Source organism: Vulpes vulpes, chromosome 5 (genome assembly GCF_048418805.1).
Source record: "Vulpes vulpes isolate BD-2025 chromosome 5, VulVul3, whole genome shotgun sequence".
Classification (NCBI taxonomy): domain Eukaryota; kingdom Metazoa; phylum Chordata; class Mammalia; order Carnivora; family Canidae; genus Vulpes; species Vulpes vulpes.
This window is the reverse complement of record NC_132784.1, coordinates 45,061,810-45,075,124: the sequence shown is the minus strand read 5'-3', so window position 1 is coordinate 45,075,124 and position 13,315 is coordinate 45,061,810. Positions and strand designations below refer to the sequence as shown.

General features: G+C 38.1%; 1 protein-coding gene across 1 annotated transcript in view; it reads right to left on the bottom strand.

The window, feature by feature from the left end:
- The window catches only part of PHLPP1 (PH domain and leucine rich repeat protein phosphatase 1), a 208,557-nt gene that overhangs the window by 45,767 nt on the left and 149,475 nt on the right, over positions 1–13,315 (bottom strand). Inside the window, exons 5-8 of the mRNA XM_072758046.1 lie at positions 10,482–10,628; positions 9,619–9,849; positions 3,076–3,278; positions 1,231–1,291 (exon numbers count right to left, since the gene is read on the bottom strand). Of these exons, the coding sequence (XP_072614147.1) occupies positions 1,231–1,291; positions 3,076–3,278; positions 9,619–9,849; positions 10,482–10,628 (642 nt within the window). The remainder of the gene's footprint in view (positions 1–1,230; positions 1,292–3,075; positions 3,279–9,618; positions 9,850–10,481; positions 10,629–13,315) is intronic.

Here is a 13,315-nt window from a genome sequence, read left to right as displayed (position 1 = left end):
GACAGGGTTTCCAATTCAGGCTCATTCAGGGGTTTCAGTGGGAACCACTTGCCAATTACATGCTCTAAATAAAAGGAGAATAGATTTACTCTATAGCTGACTCTCTGAAATAAATCTGTTCAAGCTATTTCTATATCCCCATGTATGTAAACCCCATTCCAATACTGTTGTTACTTAAAGGTTGAAGATAACAGCATTCCCGACTGTTTAAAAAAAATAATAATCAGATAATATCTGACTTCAAGTTTATTAAACAAAACTGTCAGACATGAATTTAGTAGGAAATTAATGAAGCAGTATTCATAAAGTATTTTATAATTAAATTTCTGAAAAATTGTAATTTTAATAATTCTGACACTTTCTTACATAATTCTGATTGAGAACATTATTTTGAAAATCACCAGGTTTGTATATTTTTATGACTAAAGGCAAATTCTGCACCTGACCAATTACATGCCAGTTGTATCAGATTTCGCATACAGAAATGAGTTAACACTTGTTATGCTGAGTGGGCCACATTCCCTCATGTACTATGGTTGTTCAGAAAATTTTGGATATCTCCTTTGGAGTTATGTTAAAAGTTTCAATTTTAGAGTGTTAAGGCTATTAAAATCTAATTTATAAATGTAAATACATGCTTTAGGCCTTCAGGAATTAAACATGACACACTGCTGTAGTGAATTTGTATAAAAGGTGAGATGGTTATTCTATTTGCAAATAAGCCAAGCAAAGTGAAAAGGATGGACAGAAATCCTACTTTGGTAGGTTTGGTTGCTACTTTCTCAGGGTTCTTAGCAAGAAGATGTAGGTGCAAAATAACAGAGGAAAGGAAAAAAAAAAGATCAAAGAGAGTACAATATTTAAAAATGAAATTAACATCATTTCAAGGACTGAAGATATGGTTAATATAATTAAAGAACTTCTAGACCTTCCAGCCATATGATGATACTCAACTCACTAATCCTACAGGCCCAAACATGGTGGCCAAATTGGTGACCACATGGACATAATATCTTGTTTCTTCTATTTTGAACTCTAGCACACAAATGTAGTATTTTAACTGATAGATATTTATATACATTTTTTCAAAGGATAAGTAAAAACTACTGAATTTAATTTGTAATATTTACTGTCAAAATATATTTAAAAATTTTTAGGCATAAGCTCAGACAGGATAATCTAAATAACTTTCAAGCAGACTCTAGAGTGTTCTAGGACTTGGCTTCTTACCGTGAAACATCCATGTAGGACAGATAATTTGGAACTGGGTAAACATCCAGTTGAACAAGTTCTAGGAGGCAGGGAAAGAAACACAAAGACATTATTACCATTCAAGTCACACAGAGACTCTTTTTGTATGTAGAACATCCTCACTGTGCTTTATTCACAATTGTTTAGGTTAGGAAGTACAATACATCCATTTGTTAAACTGGGAAACTACAGGAAAGTACAGAGAACCTCCAATTTAATCACAAGATCTTATTCAGAGATCAAAATAAATCACTCATTCTACTTTCCTACCGTTTCCCAATCCTGTGGCTCTCCTTGTTATGCATGGTAAATGTTACCTGGAAGATAAACTGTATGAACACAGTTTTCTACATCTGGAATTCCTTCCATAAAACCAAATGCATCTGGCTTTTGCCTTTTTTGCTCTACCGAAACCATGTTCTTGAGGGTCACAAAGGACTTCATCTACCCAAATCTGAAAACTCTTCCTCAAAGCTGTCTGATAAAGGATAGAACCATCCACACAGGGCTTTGTTTCTCAGAGTAGTTTCTAGATGCCCTTCTGCTTCTCCAAACATTCACTCTGTGATTCACAAGTTCAGCGTCCATCTGGTTGCCTATCCTGGTGCCAGCTGTGAGGATTTTCTAAATTGACTTGGTACCAGCGCTCTTCTCTTTCCCAGTTACCTTACTTCCATGGTTGCAGGTACCACTTTGGAACAGACAAGCCTCATATCAACATCTGTAGTCCTGACTGCAAGTTCCCATTTGCTCCCATGAAAACTATTACAATGACGGGGATGAGCAGGGAGGCAAGGACTCCATTCTTCTCCATAAATGAACCCTGTACACTACTCACTTCCGTCACATGTCCCTCCACTTAAGAATCTCCACGGGGTCTCTCTAAGCTTACCGCACTAGCTTCAAACCTTCACCATCTGACTCCAAGCCACACATCCTATAACTACCTCTTCTCATTTTCCAGCGCACACCTCTGAGTTCAGAATTCCCTGTTTTCTCCCATCTGCCAAACAGACTACATTCAGATTCTTTGCCCTTCAACACCCACTTTGTGCCTCCTGGCTATCCAAATCCTATAACTCTCAGGTACCTAAAGCTATCTGACATTTGTCTTGTTTCTCCTGTGAGATGATAATAGTCATTCCAAAAAAAAAAAAAAAAAAAGAAAAGAAAAAGAAAAAAAATCCCCTTTAAATCATGCACTACATTCTGCATAGAACAAGTATTTGATAAACAACTGTTCAACTTGTAGTACTAAGTACTTGCTTTCACTCCGTTTTCTGATTACAGGGAGTCGAAATCTTCACTTTAGCAAACATAGGTACTTAGGATCTTTTCTTTTTTAGAACTGTCATGATTTCCAGATTCTGTGGAAAAGATCTCATTAAATGAGCAAGACTCTTGATTTGTGGTATCCCTGTGGGTATAGAATTCAGATCTCTCTTAAGATTAGCTCCTTTGTTTGAGGAGCATGAAATCTGAGGCCCTGAATAGAGTCCAAAATGGACCTTCCTTTCATTTTCACTCTCCCATATTAAATCATGGTTCCAGACTTAGTATCTTAGCAGAGTAGCCAAATCAAAAGTGGGAGTAACGTCCCTAAACATCATAATATGAGAAAAATAGGTTGGGAACTACAAAATCTTCCATTTTGGTTCCTTTAAATACCATACCAGCATTCTTCTTTTATGATTTTTACCTCAGCAAAACCTGACACTTATTTTATTAAATGAGCAAAGTAAAATCAGAGTGAGGCAGAGATGACGGCGCTGAGTCAATTCTTAAAACCAGAAGAGAAACTTTGATGTGGTCTACGTTACATACCATTAGAAGCAGCATAGAGCGCTTTTAGGAAATAGCCACAGATGTTTAATGTCACCAGCTGATTCCTTTCACAGTGTAAAACTTCAATGTTATTGAAAATCATGGCATCTAGATCACCAAGCTTATTGTCACGCAGATCAAGCTGAGTGACATGCTGGAGAAAGTCCACTTCATCTGCTATTAGCTTCCTAATTATGTTCAGTCTTGAGGAGAAAGGACACAAACAGAGACTATAATTAACTGCAGTGCTATAAATAAATAACCACACCCTAATATGCCGAGGTAAGGAGGTGGGATGCCAGTCTCACTATATTATAATCCTCCATTATTTCTTTAATCTCTGCATCTGGACTTCCTTAACTGGCCAGATTCCTTGGTTATTTTTAGCTACAATTCCATGAAGGTCTTAATCTTGACAGTATATTCTCAAACACAATTTGGACCACTTAGGCTAGAAGACAAGCACATATGTTGATTTTACCTTAATTCATTTCAAGAGGAAAAATCATTTATTAATCAAATAATCATTTGATTTTATTTATTTTCAAAGAATTAATCATTTATTTTCAAAAAATTTGGTGGAAAACAACACAAAAAATAAAACCTGGAACAACCTGTTAGGCACGTTACAACTATACTAAATATTTAAGGAAGGAGAAAGGATTAGTGAGCAGGGAGATGAGCAGTACATATAGGATAGAATTTAACAGAGACCTTGGGAACGGGGGTAATGAATGGGAGCCACACATGTATCAGACATAAAAATGCACACATCTGGATTTCTGGCTGGCGTAGGACCAAGGACTGATTATCAAAACTATCTCCATTATTAAAATATTGCTGGAGGGGTGTTTGGGTGGCTCAGTTGATTAACTATCCCACTCTTGATCTCAGCTCAGGTCTTGATCTCAGGGTTGTGAGTTCAAGGCCCAAGCTGGGCATGGAACCTACTTAAAAAAAATACATGTATTTATAAATTTATATATATATAAAATATGGCTTGAAAGAGCAAAGCACAGAAAATACTGAAATTTGGCATCTAGGATTCACTGAGAAATTACAAAACAAAGGACAGCAATGGGATCAACAAATCTAGGACAGAGCTAGGCACAGGAGACAGCTGGCAGAATTTAGACCACGAGAACTAGTTAACTAACAGACTGAAGTTGCTATGAGTGGGTTGCCAAGAAGATACATAAGTAGTAATGGTGACTAGGAATCAATAGAATGAAGACACACTTCAAAAGGGAGAAAAATAGATGAAAATCTCAATTCCTAGTTTGCTAGGCTATCCCCAACTCCTTTATAAACAGTAAGAACCCTACAAAGCCAACAAAGTGCTGAGATAATGCACTTGGTTAGAAGAACATTAATATGAGGGCTGGAGCTTAGGAAAAAGCTAAAGGTTCTAGGTTGTGAATTTCTGCCCTTTGAAAAAATAAAATAATGGTAACTGAAAATAAGAAAGTAATGATAACTGAATTATTAAGAGCAATATGATAAAGTCACTGAAACACAAAGATGAGTGACAGATAGCAAAGAGTTAAAATTTGTCAATCTGTAAACACAGCATATGGGCTCTTCAAATGTCCCCAAGATGATTGTTTTTTGCTTCTTCTCTTTTTCTATTCCAGGTTGTAAGATTTAGAAACTGGCCACAAGCCAGTAATTTGCCTACTTCCAAATGCTCCCTAGATTACTAGAATATGTATACAGAAGTTTTTTTTTTTAATCTCACTTTAGGGATGCCTGGGTGGTTTAGCTGGTTAAATGTCTGATTCTTAGTTTCAGCTCAGGTCACGATCTCAGGTTTATAATCTCAGGATCATGAGGTTGAGCCCCACCTTGGGCTCTATGCTCAGTGCAGAACCTGCTTGAGATTTTATCTCTCCCTCTGAACCCCCCCCCCACCCAGCTGGAGGGCACGTGCTCTCTTTTTAAAATAAATAAACTAAATCCTAAAAAAATAAATAAAAATCTCTTTTTGAACATAACATACTATATAATAATTGAAAAGCTGTCCTGTGATTTTCCTACTTTACACTGTAAGTAACTTTCATAATGTGGCATTATCATCTTCATTGGAATGGCTCCCTCCTGTAATTTCACTGTATTCACACTAAAATAATTAAAGGGTTCGTTTAATGAGGAGACAAAAGAAAAAAAATCTATAATGAGAGGGAACTGTTCAGTTTAAATTGCCAAGTCTTTTTTTTTTTTTTTTTAAATGCTGATTCTGACTTAGTAGATCTGGGGTGGGGCCTCAGAGTCTGCATTTCTTTATTTTTATTTTTAAAGATTTCACTTATTTATTCATGAGAGACACAGAGAAAGAGGCAGAGACACAAGTAGAGGGAGGAATAAGCTCTGTGCAAGGAGCCCAATGTGGGACTTGATCCCAGAACTCCAGGATCATGCCCTGAGCCAAAGGCAGATGCTCAACCATTGAGCCACCCAGGCATCCCCAAAATTGCTAAGTTTTATCAGGATTCAAATATCAACAGTTTTCAGGCTCAAGCAATAACATAACTATTTAGGATGAACTTTCAAAGAGGCAAAATGTGATTAAAATTTCCTTCCCATAATCTCCAGTTAACATAGACATTTTATTTATTTCATAAATACTGAGATTTGCTGTGTGTAGCGTACACAGGCAGTATGAAAGAGCATGATATTCTAGTTCCAATTTGTTCATCATATCTAGTATGATCTTGAACAAGTCACCTAGTATCTCTGGTTACGCCTAATTCTAATCTGTAAAATGGGATAACACTGTCCTTGTCCTCCAAGGCAGTGGAGAAAGTCAAATGAAGGAGGTGCCCATAGTATGCAAACAATGAAAGATATAGTGATGATGAGGATGATGACCTGGCTTTGTGTCCATAAGAGTGAATAAAACAAGGTGTTTCTCAACAGATTTTAATGCATTAGTGAGGGAAAATCACAAATGCTTTAAAATATAAAGACTACAAGGAGGGCAGCCCCGATGGCTCAGTGGTTGAGCATCTGCCTTTGGCTCAGGGCATGACCCCGTAGTACCGAGATCAAGTCCCATGTCGGGCTCCCTGCAGGGAGTCTGCTTCTCCCTCTACCTGTGTCTCTGCCTCTTTCTCTCTCTCTCTCTCTGTGTCTCTCATGAATAATAAAAAAAAAAGACTACAAGTATGTGACAAGTGCCATAATGATGTATAAAATACAGAGAATGGTCAAAAAGCTGCAATGGAGGGAGCACCTCATTGAATCCCCAGGGTAGGTAGAATTAATAGATGTAAGTAGGCAAAGAAAGCAGTGCATGAGTTAGGGCAGAATGGTCTCTGGACTGAAGATGAGCACAGGGAGGAAGCCACACACAAGTGCAGGAGAGCAGAGCTTGCGAGAGGCTGCAAGGGGGCTGGCTTTGTCAGTCAAAGTACCAATGATGTGCTAACACTGGGTAACAAGGATGAAGGAGGACAGTGTTGCTCGGTTATCTGTGGTGAATGAGCTGTGTTCTAGACTTCTAATCTACCATGGACTGATGTGTAGTCATACTGCACGTGACCCACAGGCGGCTCCCTGTGTGAGTTCACCAACAACTAAACTAGTCTATTCCTGGTACAACGAGATGAGTTGCCTTAAATGAGTCTATTTACATATTGTGGCAATGTCAAATCACCACGTGTTTCTAAAACGTTAAGTCTCAGTTTCTACACATATTTCATTGTGGAAAAGTAACCAGCACAGGTTAGAGACCACACTTGGAGTAGCTCTGAGTTAGAGTCTCATCCCCAAGAGACTCACAGACTAGTAGGTTGAAACCAGATAAGAAGAGCTTAAATATCTCCAGCTAAAGAATTGAGGGCTCTGGGCCTTCTGAGACTGCTCCAGAGGCTACACAATGGAAATAGATGGCTCAGCTAGGAGACAACAGTAGCAGGGAGAAGGAAAAGGAAGGGACAAAGAGAGAAACCTTGTGAAAGAAGAACTCATAGAATCTGGTGGTTGACTATAGACAGGGTCCAAAGTTTCATGCTTACAGAACCAATGAAGTGGTGCTGCAATCAGTAAAATAGGAATCCAAGGGAAAGAACTAGTTGATAGAGAAAGAAACTGAACTGTTTCAGGGGTGTGTGGGTAAGTGTGCCAGTGTGGGGGAACCAAGGTAAAACTATGCAGCAGACAGCTCAAGTGGAGTTAGTCCCAAGAAGAGACATAAGGGTTAGAGAAAGACAGGGGAATAATCAACGTGGAGATGGAAAATAAATAACAAATTCCTGAGAGCACAAGCAACCACCGAGGCAGAAAACAGTGATCAGGGAGAGAGATGTTGGTAACATCCAGTTTGCACCAAGAGAAAAGAGGAATTATTAATGATGCCACAGAAGACACAGTATCAGACTCAAAGAAAGTTGATATGAGGAGAAAGATTAAAAGAAAAATGATAAATGATCACTTTTCATCTGATGTTACATTTACATCTGAAGGAGTAAAAAACTCAATAAAATTAGCCCTTTGCAGAAACTAAGTGAAAGTCCCCTTAAGTCCCCTCACTAGGGATGCCTGAGGGACTCAGTGGTTGAGCATCTGCCTTCAGCTCAGAATGTGATCATGGGGTCCTGGGATCAAGTCCCACATCAGGCTCCCCAGAGGGAGCCTGCTTCTCCCTCTGCCTATGTCTCTGCCTCTCTATTTCTCATGAATAAATAAACAAAATCTTTAAAAAAAAAAAAAAAAGTCCCCACTAGCCTCAATTTAATTCTACTAGGCAATTCTACTAGGGCAGAATTACAAGCAAATCAGACCAAGATCTTCCCCTTCTCATCTCAGTGGCCTGGAGGGAAGCAGTAAGCTAGGCATAGTCATTCAAGATGTAGAGTGTCTCACGGCTACTGTGGTCTTTAAATGTCCTGCAACTGACCTCATCTAAAAAGATCCAATTAGAACTAGAAATCTGGGTGGTTCCATTTAAAAGGCCTTAAATTCTTTAATATGAAAGTTTTCTAAATCCAAGTGACTCAGAGACAAATAATGTTAACAATTTAGAAAGAAAGTTCAGTGCCCTCTCCTGTGACATTCCACAAAGTTCTTGAAGTCAGATAAAGTACTATCATTTGTATTCCTTGAATTAGGAATTCTTGGTCTGCAAATTGCTAACCAACATTTCCCCAGGTGCAACAGGCATGATTTCTTTAGTCTGAGGAAAGGGAAAGGCAAGTAATTTTTAAAAAATATTTTATTTGTTTGGGGGGGGGTGGAGAAAGAGAGAGCATATGAGCCAGAAGGAGAGGCAGAGGGAGAGAGAGAAGCTGGCTCTGATGCGGGGCTCAATCTCAAGATCCTGATATGACCTGTGCCGGAAGGTAGATGCTTAACCCACTGAGCCATCCAGGAGCCCCAAGGAAAGCAATTATTTGAGGGACTGGAATAAATGTGTTTCCAAAGCTAGACCATATAAATACAGAAGAAAAGGAGCAAAAGACGATGCTTCTTTATATTGACAGAAGTCAAGAGGCCTCAGTGAGGGTCTAGCGTTATCAACGGAGAGGAAAGTGGGTAGTAAGGAAAAGAAAGAATCATCTTTGACAAATGGGAGGAGTAAAGAGGCTAAGAATGATATCTGAGCAGGTTCCATAAATAGAAAATAATTCCCAATGAGGTAATAAGAATGATACATAACACACTGGGAGTATGAGGCATTGAACTCATCTCTTTCCCAAAGTCTATGAATTAGGTTGTGTTATTAACTATAATTTAGAGATGAGAACATAGTTGCACAGAGACATTAAATTTCTTGCCCAAGATTTAACATCATTAGTATGCGGTCATCAACCCCTCGTTAATGGAGGAATTAGTTTGGTTGAAAAAGTATCAAATTGGGCAAATTGTTATAAAGGTCTAAGCCTGATATGTTGTTTTGTAGGAACTCAGTTCCATGACAGTCTCTTGTTTTCCCCCCAAAAAACAGATACTCAGAATAGCTTCCTCCTCCTATACTGATTCTTTGTAGATTAGAAACTAAAATTGAACCTCACATACTAAGGGATTATCATGGCACATTTTTAATGTAGCAAGGACCATGCTAGCAGCTTTCGGTAGAAGTTTATTTATTTAGCATGATCAGGAATAAAAATGCAGGTTTCTTGCTCTTATGAGGGGTGAGAGTGGAGGTTCTAGCCAAACTTGGGCCTAACAGGAGGTTATGCATTTTATATTTTTGTAAAGAACAGTAAACTAAGGGCAGAGCCACCTGGATAGAAAAATAGGAAATTAAAATAAATAAGTTAAATAATTCAATGAGTACATTGTATTACATTAGGGAAGTCAAGGAAGGAAAAAAATTTAAGAAAGAAGAAATGTTCAATGATGTTAACTGTCTCAAGCCACAGAAAAGGAGGACAAAGAGAAAAAATACCCACTTTGCTCTCAATGATACAGTTTTTCATTCACATAAATTGCAACTAACCAGCTTGCTCACCTTGCACAGAATGTCACCAAAAGGGCTGTAACCTACTCCTAAATATAAGCCAACCACTTACATGAGATCTATTTCTTAAAAATAGTTACCTTAGATCCACATGTTTAATGTGAGGCATTTTTCTTAAAGCTTCTAGCCTCAGGGTCTCCATACAGTTTCCAGACATACAAAGTTTATCCACAGCAGTCAATTTCTCCAAAATCTCTGGAATGTCAGTGAATTCATTGAAAGAAAGACCAAGATAACTAAGCTGATGCATGTTCTCCAACTCAGGAGGAAGCGCCTGGAGAAAGTTTCCATCCAGCAAAAATGTCTGCAAGCTAGTAAAGGAAACATAAGAATTATAAAGAGAACATGTAAATTCTACGTGTTTATTATCAACATGCAAGTTCCATAAGTATAAATCACATCATTAGGAAAAGAAAATGAACTATCTTTTGCAAAATGCCTAAGGAGAGTACCTGAAGCAATAATATACCACAGAGAAAAGATCAGAGATAAGCATCTTAATCTTTTACTGAAAACCAAAATTATGACCCATTTTCCCAACTTGGATAGGCATAATTGGGAACAACATGAACTAACTACAGTGTGAATCAGCCCCAATTCCCATCTTTCATTGTTATTTTAAATATTAAGTCTTAGAATTCAACATAACTCAGAAAATGAGAAAGTAAGCATGTCATCCCATGGGGAGACGCTCCTCTGTGGGGATATTCCAATTTTAAACAAGGATATTTTAGTTTTTTACAAGATTCTAAAGAATATAAAAGCTAATAAACTAACTCTACAGAAGAGCCCAATCTCTTGCTTTGGGGCCAAGACTTACATGACCAACATAACAAGTTAACTAATGATTTGCTGTGACCCCAGTGCAGCTTCCCAGGGGCAGGGGGGTGGGGGGGTAGAGGCATTCTGAGGGATACTATGCAGTGGAGTTTAAAGTATGTACTTGTGCATAACTCCGACGGCTGCTGGGACTGCTCGAAGAGCATTGCAGGACACGTTCAGCTCGGTCAAGGTTGGAATATTGCAGACGGCTAACGGAAATTCTCCTAAATGATTATTGGAAAGATTAAGACTCTTCAACTTGGTGAACCTGTTACAATAAAGCAAAAGACAAGAAAAGACAAATGTCATAGATGCATAATGTCACATTATTTTAGCATAGCGTTTGAGATAATCTAACCCAATTCAGTTGAGGAGGGAATGAGCCCACAGAGGTTAAGTGTGCAGCCGAGCTGGAATGCACCTCTTCAGACTCTGAGGCCAGTGTTTTACGTAAAATAAAAAACATTGTAATTAAAAACAAACAAACCTGTCAGTCTAGAATAAGACTCTGTTGGAGTAAGGTTTTTTAGCTTTACATGGGCCAGCTTCATTAACACACCACTAATTGATAACACAGAGAGGGAAGGAGAAAACAGGCAGGTCTAGCTCTTCTGGAATTTGTGTTATCCCACAATATTCACAAATCTTTCTGCTTTCACTTCTCCCCAAATATTAACTTGAGATAAAAACTTAATTTATCAGAAGTACACACTCTCTCAGGGAACCAAGTTTTATAGTTTCAAATTTAAGAACCAATTATTATCATTGTTTAATCTCAACCCAACAGTTGATCCTGTTAACCTCACACCTTTTCTGGAAAAGCTCTTCTTCGTTTCACTTGCACTATCTTTTCTTCCCCAGCCTTCTTCCAATACTCTCCCATTCTTTCCTCCTAGGTCCTTTCTTTTTTCTTCCTCATCTCTTCTTCCCCACCCCAGGATCACACAATTCTCACAGTCCTGTGCTTGACCAGTTTCTTTCCTCTCTCTACCCTGCCTTCCTTGGAAATCATTTTGCTGCTCTGTGAACAACTCTCAACTGACCACACACCGTTTCCTGCTCCTGGGCTACCCTACAGCATCTCCAGTGTGAAATTCAACCTATGTCTTTCTCCCAGACCAGCACTTCCTCCTATTCTATTTTTGTGAATGGCTCTTTCATTTCCTCAGTTGTCCAAGCGATTAAAGAAGTCATCTTTAAAGTTTTATTTCTTCTCAGTCCATCCACTACTGACCTCTACCCTTTCTTTTTGAGATGAGAATCAGATTAGTTATTGCATTATGCTAATTATTTTTAAAACTGCCCAAGTCTCTATATTGGGCAGTATGCATAATGCCTAGAACAGACATGCATATCTTAAACATAACTACAATTCAATTCAATCAGCATTTAAGGAAATTGTCCTGTGACCCATCTGTTGAATTTTATAATAAAAAATGCTAAGCTTTACTTTTTTTATTTTTTAAGACTTAATTTCTATATTTGAGAGAGAGAGCACACGAGCACACAAGTGAGAGGAGGAGAAGGGAGGATGGGACAAGCAGACTCCTCGTTAAGGAGGCCAAAGCAGGGCTGATCTCACCACCCTGAGATCATGACCTGAGCTGAAATCAAGAGTCAGATGCTACTGAACTATGCAAGCACCCCTAAGTTTTGTTTTAAATAGCGACATAAAGTTTATTCTAAACAGAAAGGTGACAATGGGCCTATTTGACATGTTAAAAGTGACACATTTGATTTTTCTTTTACAATAGCAATTTTCTTGAATGGCAAAGTATAGACAGAATAATATTTTAAATTAAAAAAAACTTAAGAATTACTACTAAACCTGAATAATCATTTGAAATTTGTTTTATACTTTACAATGTGATTCATTAGGCCTTCTTAAAACAAAGAATGCTTATCTTTTATTCTGACTAAATCATCTTGATCTATTCATTACGTGAGCTAGAATTACAGATTCTGTTATTCCTAGTTCAGAGGTTCTGAAAACCTGGCTAGAGGACCCTGGAAGAGGTCCCTCAGACCCTTTCAAGAGAATCCCTCAGGTCAAAACTACTTTCATAACAATATTAAGATGCCATTTGCCTTCTCCATTCTTCTTTTCTCTCAAGTGTCCAGTTGAGATTTCCACATGGTACAGGTGTGATAGCATACCTGACTGGTTGCAGAAACAGGAGAAATCCAACTGTCTTCTATTAAGACAGACATGGAAAGATTTGCAAAAATACAAAAGATTTTGCAAAAATGACACTTTTCTACATATTTAGTTTTCTAAAGTAGTTACTTTTTTCTTTTTTTTAATAAATTTATTTTTTATTGGTGTTCAATTTACCAACATACAGAATAACACCCAGTGCTCATCCCGTCAACTGCCCCCCTCAGTGCCCGTCACCCATTCACCCCCACCCCCCGCCCTCCTCCCCTTCCACCACCCCTTGAAGATTTTATTTATTTATTAATGACACACACACACACACACACACACACACACACACACACACACAGAGGCAGAGACACAGGCAGAGGGAGAAGCAGGCTCCATGCAGGGAGCCCGACATGGGACTCGACCCCGGGTCTCCAGGATCAGGCCCTGGGCTGAAGGCGGCGCTAAACTGCTGAGCCACCTGGGCTGTCCTAAAATAGTTACTTTTCATAAAAAAATGTGTAGGTTAATAAGAATGGGTTTATTATTTTTTTAAATGAACATATATTAAAATACTTCTCAGTTTAGGTTTTTAATGTAAATATCAATAGATTTAATCCACATAAATAGAAACTGCTTAAGGTCTTCAATTTTTTTAGAGTAAAGGAGTCTTAATATACAGTTGCCAGATAAAATACAGAAGATAAACAACAGGTTTTTTTTTTTTTAAGTGTAAAGTATGTCCCAAATATTGCATGGGACATACTTATACTGAAAGAAAGAAAGAAAAAAAAGAAAAGAAAAGAAAA